General features: G+C 46.0%; 1 protein-coding gene across 1 annotated transcript in view; it reads right to left on the bottom strand.

Moving 5' to 3' along the window:
• The window catches only part of DHRSX (dehydrogenase/reductase X-linked), a 180,962-nt gene extending 179,025 nt beyond the window's left edge, over positions 1-1,937 (bottom strand). The window contains exon 1 of the mRNA XM_086609650.1: positions 1,613-1,937. Coding sequence (XP_086465776.1) covers positions 1,613-1,937 — 325 coding nt within the window. The remainder of the gene's footprint in view (positions 1-1,612) is intronic.
• Between the last annotated feature and the right edge of the window lie 11,602 nt (positions 1,938-13,539).

Genomic DNA, 13,539 nt, shown 5'->3' with positions numbered 1-13,539 from the left:
CTTAAAATCATACACACATCTGCCCTTTTTGTCACCAGGGTTCTCGCGTTTGTTTGGGAGTTTTATCTCTGTCTTTTGAGAAAGGAGAATCCCTATCTATAGCAGAAGTATCAAGAATGAATAAAATCTAGATGAAATGCTAGCCAAAGACGCAATGTGTGATGAAATGCACAAATATGCTCGCACAGTGCGGTGTGCTTGTCCAATCTCCTCCCCAGTGCTTCAGATATTCCCTAAAACAAACTTCCTCATCCCCTTACCACAACAATATGCCCCCTCAATTTAATTTTTTTTTTTTTTTTAACATTCCTCTGGTTAAAACTATGGACAGAGCCACAAAGGCTCACTTGCTGGTAAGCAGAGAAAGTTAAAGGCACTGACTGACTTGCACACAGACGTACGCTCAGCTCTGACGATACCCTACGCGTCCGTCCAGACTCCTAGTTTGCTGTTGGCTTATAAACTCCGTAGTATTTTAAAGTCTTCAAGTGTATCATGAGGAAAGGGGGAAATTCAGCTTTTCGTTTTCTGGCAAACTCAAAAATTTCCTCTAGTCAGCATTAAACATGCTGTTGACCCAGATCGGAAAAGTGTGAAAACATAACTTCTCCAACAAATAACTAACCTGAAGTCCCTCGGAGGAAACGACAAGTGTCACTCACTTGTCAGCTTAATGGCTGGCGGCGAGTGACAGCCGGTATCAGCAGACTGACGTTTTTAGAGCGCGGCTATGTTCCCCTCCCGGGGCGGCCGGGGGCCGCGGCCGGCGGGGCGGGGGCACGGCGGGCGGCGGCGGCGGCAGGAGCGCCGGGCCGCGTCCGGGCCAGCGAGCGGCTGCCCGCCGCTACCCGCCTGCCAAGCACCTACCTGGACTGAGGGAGTCTGCGCCCGCGCGGCTCTGAGCCGAGGTCTGAGGCGAAACCGTCGAAAAGCAAAAAAAGAGGAAGCGGAGAAGCGGGGACCCCCGGCCCGCGGAGCCCCACGCCGCCTCCCGAGGCCGCGCTCAGGCCGGCGTGCAGCCAGGCGCCCGTCCCGGGTCCGGCCCCCCGCCCCGCCCCGCGTCCGGGACGGTCGCGGCCCGGGGGCCGGACGGGGCGGTAGGGTCCGGGGCCCGCCGGCGGCAGCGAGGGCGGGGCCCGGCGCGGCAGGGGGCGGCGAGGGCGCCCCGCCAGCCACAGCCACCCCCCCCTCCGCCCCCCGGCCGCTGCCCTCCGGCGGCGTGGTGGGCCCGGCCCCGTCCACGGAGAAGGCGCTCCAGCGGCCGGACCCGGGGCCACCGCGGTGCCTCAGCCCCTGCCCTGCTGCGGGCAACGCGGCGCGGCCCGGGCGACCCGCCGCCGCGGCCAAGGTCGCGGCCGTCTTGTCCTGTCCTGTCCTGCCTGCCCGGGCCGGGCCGGCCGGCCACCCACCTCGGCTGGGCCGCGAGGTCTCAGCCCCGCACTCCTCGGGGGACCGGCGCTGCCGCCCCCGCCCTCCCCAGGGCGCGGGTGGGGCGGGGGGAGGCGCGGCAAACTTTCCCCCTCTTCGAGGCGGGGGCTGCCGCCCCCAGCCCGGAGCCACCCCCCGGCCCGCAGCCGCCCCGCCCGCCCGCGGCGCCGGCTGCGGTGCTCACCTGCGGCCGGGGGGCAGCGCAGGCGGAGGCGCAGCTGGTGCAGCACGACGAGGAGGCCGATGCGGTACACCCGGAGCAAGGGCACCAGCGCAGACAATAGCGACATGGCCGCCTCCCGCCCCGCGGCGGCTGGCTCGGGGTGAGGCAGCGAAGGAGCTCGGCGGGCGGGCGGCCTATGCGTGCCACGGTAGTTCGCCGCCGCCACCAGCCGGGCCGGGCTGGGCCGGGGGGGCGGCGCGGCGCAGCCCCCACCCAGCGGAAGGGAAAGCGCCGCCGCTGTCACAGCAGCGCCCGGGCGCGCCGCGGCTCCCGCCCTTCTGGGCATGTGCGGCGGGGGAAGGGCCGCGCCGCGGCCGGCGCGGGGAGGGAAGGGGCGGCGGCGAGCGGTCCGGCCGCCGGCAGCGACGAGGCGGTGGCTGGGCCCCCGCCGGGGCGCCCGGGGAGCTGGGGAGGGGGCGGGAGGCGGCGGGGGGAGCGGGGCGCCGTGGCGGCCTGACTCGGCAGCGAGCGGCGGCGACGGGAGCGGCGGGGGCCGAGAGGCCGCCCGGTGGGGCCGTCGGGATTCGGGAGCAGCGACTCTTGCTGCCGGGTCCGCTCCAGCCACGCTCAGAAGTGTCTGGGCCGGGATGAGGCGCGCGGCTTTGCCTCAGAATCCCACTCGCGGAGCCGCCTCGGGATTTCCCTGCTCTCTGGCGCGGACGAGGGGCTGCTGCGGCCGCTGAACCGCGCGGGCATCGCTCGGTCTGGGCACGGTCCCGTCACCTCCGGCGCCCCTCGGGCTTCCTCCTCTCGCGACCGCGGCTCTGGCAGGGGCAGGCACCGATTTCTCCAAAGGCAGCCTTATGTACAAAGGCGTCCTGCAGCAGGCGCCTGAATTTTATACCGGCCTCGTGAACGCTTTCTTTACAGCGATGGGTAACGTATCACATGGTTATCCCGAAAGTTTTGTGTTGTCAGTTTTAAATCCTCAGCCTTATTTTTAAGGCGCTGACTGCTTGGGAGAGAGGAGCACGTCCAGCCTACCAGTTCTTGTGGTAGGTGACTGGTTTCGGCTACGGGAAATAGAGTGCCTACCCTTGACGTCGTGGTTTTCATTCACAGAACCGGCGGCGTCTCATACACGCAGATGAGCCTTGATACCGGTACAAGACAGAAAATCAGAAGAGTCCTTTCACAAGAGGAGACACTGACCTATATATTCAATTTCAAATCCTTAGGTAACATTTTGTCTTTGAGAATGATGGGGAGCCATACAAAGTTCTGAAAGTGCATTTCAAATGTCATCTCCTCATCCCCTTTAAAATAATAAACATACTCTCTAGAAAAAAAAGAAAACAATTAACAATATACTTTTTCAATATCAGATCAGATTGCTCAGCAGAACTGACTTTCTGTCTTCTGTCAGAAATAGGCATAAAGTAAAAGTACAGTATATAGTTGCTCCGAGACAAAACCAACCATTTAATTTTACATATCTCTGGTGAATTATTTTCTTTATTAACACATGGAATTATGGAAACATAAATAATAAACCAAACATCATGAAGGCACATCAGTGAAGGATTCATTTGTAATGTATATTGTTCTCAACCATTCATGGAGTGATAGAACGAGCATCACATAAAAAGACATGAAAGAAGAAACACTGACATTCAGTAAAGGTGAATTAGTCTTTCAGCTTATCTCAGTAAAAATCAAATCTTGACTCCTTTATGTTGTTTTACATCCTTTTCTCAGAACTACAGCATTAATGAAAGCCCTTTGCAACATTAAACTGTGAAACCTGCCTACAGTCTATTTACATGATCTGTATATAAATATACTATGTTTTCTCAAGTTTTCTAGTATAATAAAATCAGTCACTGCATATTCAAGCTACAGAAGTAAATACTCCTCTGTCTTTTTTCAGACAATGCTATTTAAAGAATTAGACTAGAGAACAACTGATGGATTAATATGATGGTCTTATTTGTCCCACCACTGTTTCTCAAGGTGTTAAAATTCTTTCCAGCCCTCCATGGTTCAGCAGCACGGCCTCACAGAAAGGATGAGGAAAATTTGTTTCAACACTATGTAGTAAATTATTTTTTCTAAAGGCTGATGGGACATGAAATGGAAGAGAAATTAAAATGCTAACAGAAGGCTCTTTGATTCTTTTGAAATATCGTCTTATGATGCATCTTAATTTTAGTTGATACTTTATTTTCCTTGGTTTTCAATAGTCACCATCTTTACTTCTGACTGATATTTTGGGTGTTTTTCTTGCAATCATTGACTGTTAAGCCTCGAGTATTCAAGCTGGAATCTTGTCCATCTACTTTAGATACCTCACAGAGATGTCATTATCTCAATGAAATTTTAGGTGTCCGAGCCCTGGAAGGAACAAAAGGAGCGATCTAATATCCTCTTGGAGAGTCATCGGAAACACTAGTAACGCTCCATCCACACACGCTCCAGCCTATCTGTCCTTCCCGCAGGACTGGCACTAATGAAGCAGTATGTGATCACAGTGCTTCCACCCACATTTTGCATAAAGATGCATAAAGCTGTAAGAAAGGAAGTGGGTGATGTTTCTAGACTCTAATTAAGCCCTGAGCTCAAACTTCCCAGCAGAATGGCATAATCAGCAACCATCAGGTAGCGTGGATGGTAGGTGTTGCAGCTGAGAGCCTGTGCAGCCAGGAATGCACGAGGCACGGGGCCACGTCAGAGCAGAAATAAGCAAACCCAAGGTCAGCCTAGCAGTTCAGACACTTTATGGCATGGGGTGGAGGGTTATAAGGCTATGCACTATTTTTCTTGTTTGTTCCGTGACTACTTCCCATACAACACGTCTTTTCCAAGTTTGTGAAGTTGCTCCCTTTGATTTTCCTCCTCTTGAGGTGAGAAATGGAGCCAACAACTCTTTGTATCCACCAAGCGGTGGTTCAATCTTGGTAGGAGAGGTCGATGCTTTTTGCCTGAGCATGGCATAGTAGTTGAGGCAGTCTCATAAGATGTCGACAGTGTCACATCAATCCCTCCCAAAAGGTAAAATGTACATTTCCACTCCTGTGCTTAGCTCCAGACGTGCTCTCTGCATTTCGTACATATGTCGAAGCTGATGGCCCATGCCGGAAGAAGCCAGACGTAATTCTGACTGCTGCTGCTAATTTTCAGGCTTCTAAAAGGGATTTAAATGCTTGTCTTCCTAAGCTGGATTGCAGTGGGACTTGAGGCATGAGATAAGTGCCTATCTTCCCGAAACAGGATCTCCTTAGCATGTGTCGGTGAATAAAGTTAAAAGCCGAGGAGCTTTCAGGTTCAGCAGGGAGGTGCTCACAAGATTAGGCACTGCTGGGAAACACTCAGTTGGGACTGCGTCTGGAGTTCATATGGGGGTTTGAGCACCTGCAGACAATTTTGACAGGCTGCATATGCTTTCCTCACCTCCTATGCAAAACGAGTCATTTTAGGTACCCTCAAACTAGGCATCATCTTGCCTAAAGTTGGGCATTTGAGCAGGACCATACAGAGCAGTGAGCTCTTAGGAACCCTCCATAGTAGCTTGGGGAGGGTCAGTTACCTGGAAGGGGAAAGAAGCTTTGCCAAGGCGAGAGGTGTCTGCAAGATTTGCAGTAGGAAGCCCCGGAGACTGAGAGCAGGCTGCTCTGCTGTGGGGAATCATCTGACGGGACACATTTATTTCTCTTGAGTAATGCTGGGGGAGATGGTAGATGGTAGATGGGTGTCAGACCGACCTGTGCAACAGAACGAGTGCTACAGTATTTTCCCATGAAGGGGGACAGCTTTTGATCCCTCTCAGTCTTCAGATGTTTCACTTTTCAAGAAAATAATCTAATTGGGAAAACCTGACCCTTGACAGTGTGGCTATAGTCATAAGGATGGGAAGCCCAGGAACACAGTAAAGAAAATCTGAGGTTTTTTAGCCTAGGATTGAAGTTCATGGGAACGAGGGGACAGGAGTTCCAGTCCATATTCCCTGAAAAGCCTACGTTTTTTAAACTAGAGAAGAACAGGACAAAATATGGACTAGTAAGTGCAAACAGAATCCTGGAATAGGGACAACATCCCCTCTTCAACCAAATGCTCAAACCACTCAGCTATTATGCCAGAAGCACAGTGTGCTTATTACTGCTGTGGAGTTTTTTCAAAGCGACCGCCCCTGCAGCCACTATTGTATTTGTGCATCTGAGTATTCAGCGTATGTCACACTTTCAGGGTGTAGCTGGGCTGGAAAGCCTGGAGCATGAGTAGTTGGGGCTGACTTTGCATCCCCCTCCAGTACACCCCTACTCTCTATCAGGTAAGATCTGAGCATCCCCCATGCAGTTTAGTTAAGGCTCAGAGACCAAAGAGTCAGAAGACATGCAGAAAAAAAGCAGTAACAAAAATAAAAAATAAAAATAATATCCCCAAACACGTGTGTTTACATACAAAACTTCTGCAGGAACATAAGTATAAAGCAGGTGAGCTGCTAACAAAAATACACAAGCTTTTGTTAAAAACAACTTCTGTCATAAAACACTTAAAAATAGTAAATCTATTTAGAACTGAGTAGGGAATTATTAGCAGCCTACAAACTGTACTCGACGACTTGGTGAATTGGCAGAAAGAATAACAAAACATCTGGAAATTCTAGATAAAGCAAGGATTAACCAGCATTATCTCAGCAGTGGGAAATCAGTTCTCACATAGTTCTGGGACTTTATTTGAAAATGTCCGTAAGTAGATAAACTGATGGATTAACATACATGAAGTTTCAAAAGCCCTTTGACAAGATCCTTCCCACAAGGGATGCTAAGCAATTGTGGGATAAGACCCAGCATATTTACAAAACAGAAGAAAAGAAACAAAAATCCATACTAAAATAGAAGCAAAACTAAGTGATTGACTTTCATTGGGAAATCAGAAGAAAATAACAGCAGGGTCTCAGGTTTCCGTACCAGGTCCAATGCTGGCTAATAAGTTCCTGAATGGCTCGGATGGGGTAAGGGAAAAGCTGTTGCAGCAAAATGGCACAGTGTTATTTCTATTAGTCAAGATGGAAGAGGAGCGGGGCAATTTCAGACAGATTCAAACAAGCGAGGTGAAGTGGCAATATGCCAACACTGATAATATAATGCTATTTAAAAAAAAAAAAAAGATTGCTTATGCTCACTATAGAAATGGATTTGTTGACAGTGTTAAAAAATATCTAGTGTCAATAATTGCCATGTGGTTATTTCAATGTTTGTACAGAGAGGTCTGCAAGCACCTGTGGCACACCCTGTGCAACACTGCCCAACCCATAGCTAAGAGGATTTTGTTGGTTCAAACAACCAAGAAGATGACTATGGTCCCAAGCAAGAGTTTTCCATCACAGCAGGTCCTCCATTTGTCTACGATCTCTTTCTTAGCACTATTGTAAGATAAACACGTCTTTCATCAGAAACTTGGTTAACACCATTCTAACATGAAGGAAATAAAAAAGCAGAATCACCCCTCACAAACTGGGTATCATGAGTTGATCTGTTGATCACCTGTATTTTTGTTGCATCTGCTTGCAAGAATACTTCAGTACCACATACAGCAGTATCACGCAAGGCAAGGTTTGTGGGGAGAACACAGCAGACAAGCTTTCAGGCAGACATAACCCTGCTGGTCCTCTTAGCCAAACGGGGCTATGACAACAGTAATGTCAGTATTCAAGGTTCAGTAGCAGAGTTCACTGGTCTCACCCATGCTGTCTGCGGGCACTTCCCTGAAGACTGCACTCACCGCTGTCACAGCTGGCTGGCTTCGGTACACGGTGGGACCAAACACCACAGATATGCAGGAGCCGTGGTTTTGGGCATGCCAGCTGCGTTAGGTCCCACCTGTTACAGGTGAGCAGGCAACTCCACACCACAAGCAGGGAGCCCTCACACTGATGATGGATGGGTGGCCAGGTCAAGGAAGGTGGGAGATGGACTGTGGATGTCAGGTTCTTCAGAGCAGTACGGAATTGGCCAAGGGGTGAAGGACTGCACCACACAGAAATGCTTGTGTGGTTGGGGCAGTAGCTCATGTTTTGGACAGTCAGGGGAGGCATCTTCTGCTGCTTAAAGAGGGCAATTCTTATCTGTTGTGAACTTTACATACAGCTTTAAGTGACCTGGTTTTGTGCCCCGGTCTGTCTGTGTGTGCCTTACACCACTGTGAAAATACTTTTCCTCACGTATTCCTGTTTTCACCAACTGACTTCTTGGACCGGAGCTAATACATGTTGTCTGTGGGATCCACACTGCTCCTGTACCTAACTGTACAGATTTCCCGGGCTCCACAGGGGCAGGTCCTACCCAAAGAGCTCTGCAACTTCAGCATGGGAAGAGCATCTCTTATTTTTATTGTTGTTGTTGAAGACTGGCTGAGGTGTTCCCGACTGTCTGTCTCTAGGCTGCAGCATATGAGAGAGCAAAGGCAACGATGGGTAAAGAGATGTGTAGAACAAGCTGGAGGGAAGAAGATCAGGCCAAAACACGATACAAATGCTGAGCCAAGGAAGACATGCAGATGACAGGAGTTGTGAGAAAGGCCAGAGGTGGGTTGACTTTGGTTTAGCTTTGCTGAAAAACAGTCCAGCTCTCTGCTAACCCAGATCATCGCATGCAGCAGGAAGGATGAAGATGGACGATTTTCAGTAACAGTGATGTTGAGTGAGCTGATCTGGTGTGTGGTGTCAGGATATCCGAAAGCAAGTGGAGCCGAACACCCCCCATGCAGTAAAACCATCTTTCCTGCGAAAGGGCTGGGGCTGGGGCCAGCTGCATGCCCCTGACCTCAGTCAGAGGTGTGAGGGGAGGTGGACTACAAACAAGAGAGATGCGTAGGGACCTGCACTTCTTTTTATCACTTTTCTGGCACAGCTGCTTTCCACTCCTCTTCGTCAGTGGGTCTTGGCTCCTGCATGACCCCATAGAATCATAGATAGAATGGTTTGGGTTGGAAGGGACCTTAAAGATCATCTAGTTCCAACCCCCCTGCCATGGGCAGGGACACCTTCCACTAGACCAGGTTGCTCAAAGCCTCATCCAGCCTGGCCTTGAACACTTCCCAGACAGTTGCTCATCACTGCTGCAGCTGGTTCCTCTAAACCCCCCCAGCAGCCTCTGCGCTGCTACTTCTCCTTGTCCTGGGACAGCTGACGCTCTCTCCCGTTTTTGACAATTCCATCTCGCTTTACTTCCTAATCACCCAGACAAACCTGTCTCTCTATCTGCCTTCAATCACTGGATTCCCCATTCTCTTGATCACACCTGCCTGTCAGTTGTCCAAAAAGATTACGTACGCCTTGAATTTTCCACTTACTTTAATAAAGGAATGATTGCAGCATTATATAACTTGTTTGTGTTTGGCTTGTGCAGTAATGGTTTGCATTTTGGCTATTCTATAGCATTATATTAATTTACTAAGCACAAAGCAATTGCATAAAAAGCTAGCAAGGCCAAGAAATTATCAGACTTAACATTTTAAATTTAAAGGGAAAAGTTAAACAAAAGAATGGAGAGGTCCTGCTATTCTTGAGGACAAATTCACATGTGACATAGATGAAGTGAGAGGAAACATCTGAAAAAACGTTTCTCATTTCTTGTCCTTAGGGTGATTCACGTCTCTGTAAACATTGTGCTTTATTTTTCATTCTTCATCTCATTTTTGTCAGTATAAAAGCAAATTATAGTGTGATCAGTGCTGAATTGCCTTCAGAACAACTCCAGAGAAGATTCAGCTGGGCTCAGACCTTACACTTTCTCCTCTAACACTGGTCTGTGAGGAAGCATAAAATATCCCAGAATTTTAGTTTGACGCCCTAGAATATATGCACTAGAAATTATCAAAGAAAATTCATTCTGCTGATAAAAATAACTTAAAGACAGGAAAAAGCCAAGGGCTCATCTTGACAGTCATTAAGAATACACTTTCAGAATTATCTAAAGATGTCTGGATCAGATTATACATATGACACTAGCCTTCATATTTTTCAAAGGTAATAAGCTATTCTGATTTATACATAATACGTTACTTATGATAGTTTAATTTCCGAGTCTATTAAGGCAGCAGCTTAATTCAACATCATCATCACATCCCAGTCTGCTGAGACAGTGCAGAATGAAAGATCAGCCATTTTTCAAAATCTTTCACTAGAGACTCACAAATATGTAACAAAGTGGGTATTTCTCAGGCTGCCGGCTGCCCTGAGAGCTGAGATTGCTCAAGCCTGATAGATAACGCTTGGATTCCCAAGAGAAGCGCTGGTTAGAAACAGTGCATTTCGGATTCTGGATTAGTCTTGGTTTTGGATTGTTCTCTATTCTGCTGCTGCTGTTTCAATAATATCAGCCATTTACATTCAGTATTTAATGCTAACATAAAGGACTCGGCTATCATTGCTTGTATATGTGTTAGATGTATTTTTAGTTTCTGGACTTGGGGTTCTTTTTCTGTTTATGAGTATGCCTTTAAGTACCAGCACGACATTATAAAATGACATAGGTAGTTCATATGCATAAGAAGCTTTCAAAACTAAGATTTAAGCCTGTTTTATAACAAGTACTTTTCATCTAGTAAAAGGCCTTAATCCAAACCAACCAATAATTCAAGTGAAGAGTTACAATCTTTAAAGCTACTTCTTAAAACTAGGTTGGTTTTTTTTTTCTAGAAACTTGCAAAACACCATCAGCCCCTGATCCACTACATGTCACCCTGACTGTTAATTGTTAAATTTAAGATAAGCTGCTTTAGCATTGCAGATCATTTTATTCCACAATCCCAGCTAGAAGATGTTTTCCTACCCCCTGACTTCTCTTCAAAGCAGATTTATCTAAGGTCTAGTTTACTAAAGTGAGTTTAGACAACTTCCTGTAATAAAAACCAGAATATAGGTACATATTGTAAATGTATATACACATTTATGTGTAACATTTTGAAATTTCATTGAGCGTGCGGAAAGGGAATGGCATTTCTTGCACCCAGAAATTAACAAGGAAATGTTCAAAGGGGTTGGTTTACACTGTTTCTTCTTTCCTCAAAAGAGTACGGAACTTTTTCTATATAAATCACATCACAGCATTGTTACTACTTTGAATAAAAGAGTTATATCGGCTATAACATCCACTTGTTACAGAAAAATTGTAGATGGAGAGCAAATTCTTCTGGTAACCATGTTCCCATTGCAAGCCTTAGCAAACAGGTTTTCATCTATCAGAAGTGTAAACTCGGGAGCCTTTAGTACTGTTCCAGATTAAAGAAAAGCAAGTAACCAAAACCATACATTACGTACAGGATGAGTGGCTTTATGCTTATGATTTCACTGGCTGGGTTTCTAATTGCCAAACAAGGGGGTTTCCTGCAACTTGCATGTTGGGTCTTGCACCCATCTCGCTTGTGGCCAGCCTGTCTTTTATTGGGGTTTTGCTTCCTAACAATGAGATTATTAACAGCGAATTCGTTATGTTTAAATGTTGCTTCTCAAGGAGGAATCAAGGTAAAAACTAAATTCTGCAGCTGACTTTCCTTGTTGTTTGTCGCAGTATCAATCATGCCCTTGTTTTGCATTGTCGTGCAACCAGCTGTTTACAATAAGTCATCAATAGCAATCAGGGATCTGATTCTATCTCTCTTGCTGTTGTTGATTAAATAGGGAGAGTACGAACCGAAAGAGAACTCGACTGCTTAATCAAGACACAGTTTATTTACACAGAAGGGCATAAATTTGCCCATACTCAGGCCCAAAGAAATGGCTTTTTTTGCATACAGGTTTCGTTTTCTATTTAACTGTTCCTGTTCTAATTAAAAGGCTAATTTAAATCATGATGTTATGAAAGAAAATTTTACTCAGCTTCAGAAATGCATATGGATGAATGTGTGATGTGTAGTTCTGGGATGGGATCAAACACTGAACAGCCACACTGGATGAGAGGGAAGATCAGGACAGACATGTATATATCTGTTAAAATGACCAGGACCAGATATCTCAGAGGGAAGCTTAAAATCTCCTGAGCAGACAACCTCCTACATGGTAATCTCCACTTTCTTTCTCATTATACTGATATTTAGCAATGATTGTTAGACTAAAATTCTGAATACTTCATAACCATTTTTTGTCCTGCCACAATTAACTGTCTCTTTAGATATATTTGATATCTAGATTACTCTTCAAATTATTTTTAAATTTTATTAAGGCTGTTCTACTTGTGCTGGGTTTCCTAGTCTAATCATACACATTGCGTGACAAAATATTTTAAGGTTTTATAATTTGCCACCTTCTCATTACATTGCATAGCCCTTTTTTTCTGTACTATGAAGCACGAAAGCAAAATTCCCAGTCTATCTTTAAACCACTTGTTATTTTATATGCTGCTTTTTCATCTTACTCATTTCCTGTTTACTGTAAAAGATCTTTTATGTCTCTTCAGAAGGAGTTCACGATACAACACAATCTGTTAACTTTTATTTAGACACCTCCTGTTCCAAGTGTACTATGGAGTGTCTATTAACGTAACTGAGACTGATACACAGAAAGAAGTGTCAGTATAAAGAGTATTTCATGTATTTACAGTGTGAAACTGCAAGTATAAACTAGGCAGAGGTTAAAGTATGAGTATTAAGTGAACTACGGACAAGATATGTTCTTGTTAAGGCCTGCACAGAATTGGCTAGTCATACCGTGCTGCTCTCTTCCCTATTTTTCACTGCGAGATCATGTGAAAATACAGATGACAAGTGTGCGCGATGTTTTCCTAAAATTCTGCTCCCAGGCTCTCTTGGCTCTCTCCAGTACTGGTGCACCTCGTTACAGCCATCCAGTTCTGGCTTTGGAAGGTGAAATCTCTTCATGTGCCGAGAGCAACGAGATCAGTACGGCCGATGGAGGCGAGCCAGAACCTTATCTAACACCACAAAATGCCTTCAGTAGCATCTGCTCTCTCATCTCATACTCCAGGACCGCATCACCCTTCACCAAATAGCTCACTACGCTGCTAAGGACAATTGGCAAGTAGTATTTTTTCTGCGCTTTCTTTTTCCGATTATTATTGTTTGCCACTTGAGAAAGGGAGTGAGAGAGGAAAAAAAAAAAAGAAAGAAAAGAAAGGTTCTGCAATGAGTTCTTGAAACATTTTAGATAATAAGGCTCGGTCTCAACCTTTTCTCTTTAATTACCTGCTGCTGCTACTTGGAATTTTCAGGGCTGTTCAAGCCCTGTAATAACTTGTTTGATTTATAGTTGTAAAGATTTATTCCTGCTGGGGGGGGTGAAACCATGCTGATTACTTCTCTCTTGGTTTTGCTGTGTCATTCTCTGTGCTCATAGTATGTATTGCAATGGTTTTTCTAAAAAGATAAAAAATCAATCAATATAATTTTCTTAACAGCAAACACTCGATGTACACATTGATACACAAGCTGCAAACTATATCTTACGTGAAAATGAACACATCTGTTGAGTGTACAGAATCAGTTTTTTTACCAGAAAAATAAGATTTTCTATATACCAGGCATCAGACATTCTCTCTGTTATTTTCTTGCTCACATAAAACCACCATTTTATTTTATATTCTGTCTATGGGCTATTGCAAACTATTACCTTGTTTGCTTTTTTTGCTTTGCACTAGGCTGATAGTTTCAATGATTTTCCCTTAATAACCTCAAGCCATTCTTCTGATCCTTGCACTAGATGATGGTCCTACTTAATACATGTATTTCAGCTTGTGTTTTTTGGCTCCCAGACCAACAGGTTTCCATTTATACATACTACAATGAACCCAGCAGAAAAGCCAACCAACAGGATGTTTTTCTATTTGGTTGTTTTGTGTCCGTTGAATGAAATTCATTCACCCCTTTACGGAGGGCCAAGAAGTACATCGTTTTGAGTATTCAGGAGGTAATTTTTTGCTGCATTCAGGCCTCCT

Source organism: Tauraco erythrolophus, chromosome 1 (genome assembly GCF_009769465.1).
Source record: "Tauraco erythrolophus isolate bTauEry1 chromosome 1, bTauEry1.pri, whole genome shotgun sequence".
NCBI classification, from domain to species: Eukaryota; Metazoa; Chordata; class Aves; order Musophagiformes; family Musophagidae; genus Tauraco; species Tauraco erythrolophus.
This window is presented reverse-complemented; position numbering and strand designations above follow the sequence as displayed.